The sequence below is a fragment of the Pyrus communis genome, chromosome 2 (assembly GCF_963583255.1).
Source record: "Pyrus communis chromosome 2, drPyrComm1.1, whole genome shotgun sequence".
Taxonomy (NCBI): domain Eukaryota; kingdom Viridiplantae; phylum Streptophyta; class Magnoliopsida; order Rosales; family Rosaceae; genus Pyrus; species Pyrus communis.
The window spans coordinates 13,795,399-13,799,728 of NC_084804.1; the positions used below are offsets into that span (position 1 = coordinate 13,795,399).

At 38.3% G+C, this 4,330-nt stretch overlaps 1 protein-coding gene across 1 annotated transcript; it reads left to right on the forward strand.

Annotated features, from left to right (window-relative positions):
- Positions 1–476: 476 nt before the first annotated feature.
- LOC137724809 (putative lipid-transfer protein DIR1) lies at positions 477–779 on the forward strand. The gene has a single exon (XM_068463494.1). It carries the CDS (start codon positions 477–479, stop codon positions 777–779), a length of 303 nt encoding a protein of 100 aa, XP_068319595.1.
- The last annotated feature ends 3,551 nt before the right edge of the window (positions 780–4,330 follow it).

The following is a 4,330-nucleotide window of genomic DNA, read 5'->3' on the forward strand; positions in this document are numbered from 1 at the left end:
ATTGAGATCCTCTCCAGATCTCACACTCTGGAGCTTAGAAATTGAGCAATCTAGATTGTTTATGAGAAAGAGAGAGATATGTAGGTGTTGGAGAGAGAAATTGTGTCTGAGGTGGGCTAGCGGGATAGAAAAATGAAAACCGTAACACTTAAATTAAACGGTACAGATTGCTTGGTCCGTGGGTGCCGGAGTATGAGATCTGGAGATGATCTCAATCCACTTTTATCATACTAATCAGTGTGCTCCCTCAAACCCCCAAATGACAACCAAAACAAATTAAAACATAAAGTAATGTGCAAGAAGCAGCAAAAAGAACTTACCCGTGACTCACAATACTGCCAATTCTCACTCACGGACTCCAAAACTTGTGGCTCCAAAAACTCTTCTTCTCTCTATAAATCGCATGAGAGTGAGTGAGTGAGCTCTCATTACAAAACAGTTTGCAAAACTTCTCTATCTAAACTTTTACGATAATCATGGGTGGAAACTACAAGTTGGTTGTTGTTTTGGTGGTGGCACTGGGTGTGTTGCTTGAAGGGTCGACAGTGTCGAGCTTGTGCAACATGACTGACGAAGGTATCGCCGATTGCAAGCCGTCAGTTACGAAGACGAATCCAACTCCGCCAACTCCTGAGTGTTGTGAGGCTCTCAAAGGAGCTGACTTGAAATGCTTGTGTGGTTACAAGAACTCGTTTCTGTTGCCCTCTCTCGGTATCGACCCCACTCTTGCCATGGCACTACCCGCTAAGTGCAACCTCACCCCTCCTAACGATTGCTAATCAAGCTTCTCTTTAAAAGCTCAAGGGGGCCATATTTAAGCGTTGTTTTGAATCATGTTCCTGTCGTGCCATGTGGTGATTTGGTTAAGCTTGTGCCATGCTGCTTCTTCTTCTTCTTCTTCTTTATCTTTCTTGTGGTATTACTATGTGTAATGAACTTTAATATTATGTCTGATCTCAATCGTTTAAGACAATGAATATGAAGTCATCACATTCCAAAGTTTGTGCACGTTTCGATTGTAATTTTCGTATTGCATAAGGACTAAGGCTAAAGATATCTGACTACAGTGTGAAGGATATAGATTAGGTTGGTATAAAGTTAGGAATATCGTACATTCATGCCCTATCCAATCCAAGTAATAATAGACTGCAACATTTGTCGTATAATCAAGTGAGAAGATAGATAGATATAAAATTTCATGAAATAGAGACAATATAGATTAATACATGTAGGGGAGTTTCTCTCTAACAAAAACAAGACAGAACAAATGAAAATCAAATTTAAAGAATATCAAAGAAAAAATAACCCAAATCATAATTCATGTGGATCATTATTATCTAGTCATTACATTTTGAAAAAAAAGAAACAACTTCTTATGAAACACCTTTTACTTTTTCTGAAAATTATTACAGGTATTACTTGAATTCAACAATTAGGTCCTAAAGTTATTGTATGACCACACCTAGGGTTTATCTTTTTAACCAAGGTATTCTTTCGAACTATGGGCTAACCCTAGTCAAACCACGTTGACTTTATATTCTTCAATGCAGGCACTTTTGGAATGGATTCGAGAAAAGTTATACAAATCCCGGTTTAAGTAGAAAGAGGATTCTCTGGATCTTCAAATCATGTCCGTTTATTGTATATCGTACGATCAAAAATCATTTTAAATATGTTTATTTTAAATTAAATATAAATAATACCTGATGAAAAATGATCGCACGATATATGATAAACGGACACGATTTGAGAATCTCCAAGATCCTCATAAAGAGGATCCGGAGAGGATCCTTCTGGGTTTTAGTATTGGCCATGAACAAGGTGTTGGTCACTGCTTCTACCTTTGTGCCATTTATACAACGCTACGCTAGAACAAAATGACCATAGACCACACTCGACAAACAACGGAATGTGTCAAAAATTGGATCCCTTGTTGATAGTTCAGAGCAGCAAAGTGTTAAAGGGAGCGAACCACGTTAGGATTCTCTTTCCCTCAAGGGTTGGATTTCCTAGCTAGTTATTGTATACTAATACTCCTTGTACGATAAGTTAGGTTGCTTGGAAACCACGGCATATACTTGTATACAACTAACAAACTGGCATCCTGTTCCAAAGAATTATGTTTTTATACAACTTACAATACAAAGGATATCGGTGTCTTGATACTACTAAAAATCGGATCTATACTTCTCAGCATGTGATGTTTGATGAATCAAGCTTTCCCTTTTCTCGGGCGACACCTTCATACTCTGCCTCTCAGTGCGTCCCTCTTACATTGAGCCTGCCTTTTCTTCACCAGCTTTGACTCCAGTTCCCACCCACCTCGGCGCCTCCAGCGCCCATAAACCCAGTGGCTCCAGCATTGGGTCCCAATGCAAGCCCGCCGCCTCCTGCAGCCCATTTACCCGCTGGGCTTTCTACGGTACCCAGCTCACTGACTCTGGTGATCTCTCCCCTGCTACCTGCCCCTCCCGAGAGAAGTGTTTTTTATTGTCGAGAAGCCTGCTCATGTTCCTACTATACCCAGTCACCCCTTGGTGACTCGTTCAGGGACTGGTTCCTCTCGTCCTAAGCATCAAACATATGGCACAGTACGCTACCTTTTACCTCATGTTCTTTCTACTTCACTGACCGCTCCCTCGGACTCGGAGCCAACTTACGCAGGTTGTTCATGTCCCAGAATGGTGAGAGGTCGTGACAGATGAGTTCAATGCTCTCCTAAAGAAATCACACATGATACTTGGTTACCCCACTTCCTTGTACACCACCTGTACATGGCCCGCCTTGTGGCTAAAGACTATCATCAACAACAAAGGGTTTCACTATGATGACACCTTTAGTCCAGTTGTCAAACTAGCCACTTTTCGCATGTTCTTAGTTTGGTTCTTCATCATGGTTGGTCTCTTTGTCAACTTGATGCTAAAAACGCTTTTATTTTCATGGGTTTTGATAGGATTTTTAGTACCTAATCACTGAAAATATTTGCAAGAATATAAGGTAATTGTAGTATAAATGTTCATGCAAGGTCGTTGTCCCCAATGATTGTTTGACTAATTTGTAATTAAATCAACTCTTAATTAAATATTAAAACAGATTTTTATCAAAGATTTGAGATTTATGAATTTGAAAAGATTAAATTAACAATAAAAGAAATATAACAATTTGGAAATAATGGCAGCGAGGAAGAAAAACGTTTTTAAAATTAACAATTTAGAGAAATCTAGGGTTCAACCGTCACTGTCACAATCCTATGCAAATCTATCAATTACTTATGAATTTCCACATACATGCTTTGAAGGTTAGGTTTTCCTAATGCATATTTTCCTTGTAATGTTCAAGCGTAAACGTATATCTAACCTTCAGTCCGTCTGTGATATTCAGATTAAATATAAACATGCAAGACTTATTAAGTTTCGTGAAAACCCTCTGAAATACCATGCAACCCTTAAGAGCGTGATGTTTGCCTTAAGTGAACTTACAATTACTAATCACAAGAAGCCCTCCTCAATTTCAGGGTGATGTTCCAACAGAAATTTTATCAAATTACTTGTCTAAATATCCTAATGGTGATCAATCATTAAAATATATAGATAGTTTTAATCGCAGTGATTAATAATTCAAAGCAAGCATGTATCCATTCATAAGCAAATTAATAAAATCACATATTCATGCTAAGGCTTATGGCCTAACCCTAGCAAAGGAATTAGTTACTACTCATAATAAAAATCAAAGAAAATATTATTAAGAAGAAAATGAATGAAAACACCTTAAAGTAGAAAATCTCCAAGAACCCTAGCAAAGTGTGAAGTTGAATAATAATCAGCCCCCCATAGACTAGAACCGGCCAAACCCTTTTTTTATCCCCCTAAAGCCAGCGTACAAACCCTAACAACCCAGTGTTTCATTCCCACTAAGAAACTAAATAATAATAGAATAAAATAGAAAATAAAGTTCTAATTAAACTAGGAGAATCTGCCAAGTACTTGTCCAGCCACATTTTAGCCTCAGATATCCTCCAAATCCGGCCCATAATAGCTTGTTTTGAAGATTAGGACATTCTGAACACATATCTAGAAGGCTAGAACCCATCCGAGGTCACCTTAGGCTCCAAAAACGTAATTCAAGCCTAAAACGTCACTATCCAGCACCGCGCACTGCTCCTTTATTTCATTGACAGAAAATCATTGTTTGGTGGAAAAATCTGATATTTTGATGCGATCAAGCCAAGTGACTCACGAACATTCTCCAACTGGAATTACTTCAAAATTCGTCCATTGGGTCCTATTTTGCTCCAGAGGAAGTCGAAAGTCATATATCAAAAATACAATTT

Coding starts and splice junctions, on each gene's coding strand:
- LOC137724809 (XM_068463494.1), top strand. CDS start 477: ATGGGTGGAAACTACAAGTTGGTTGTTGTTTTGGTGGTGGCACTGGGT.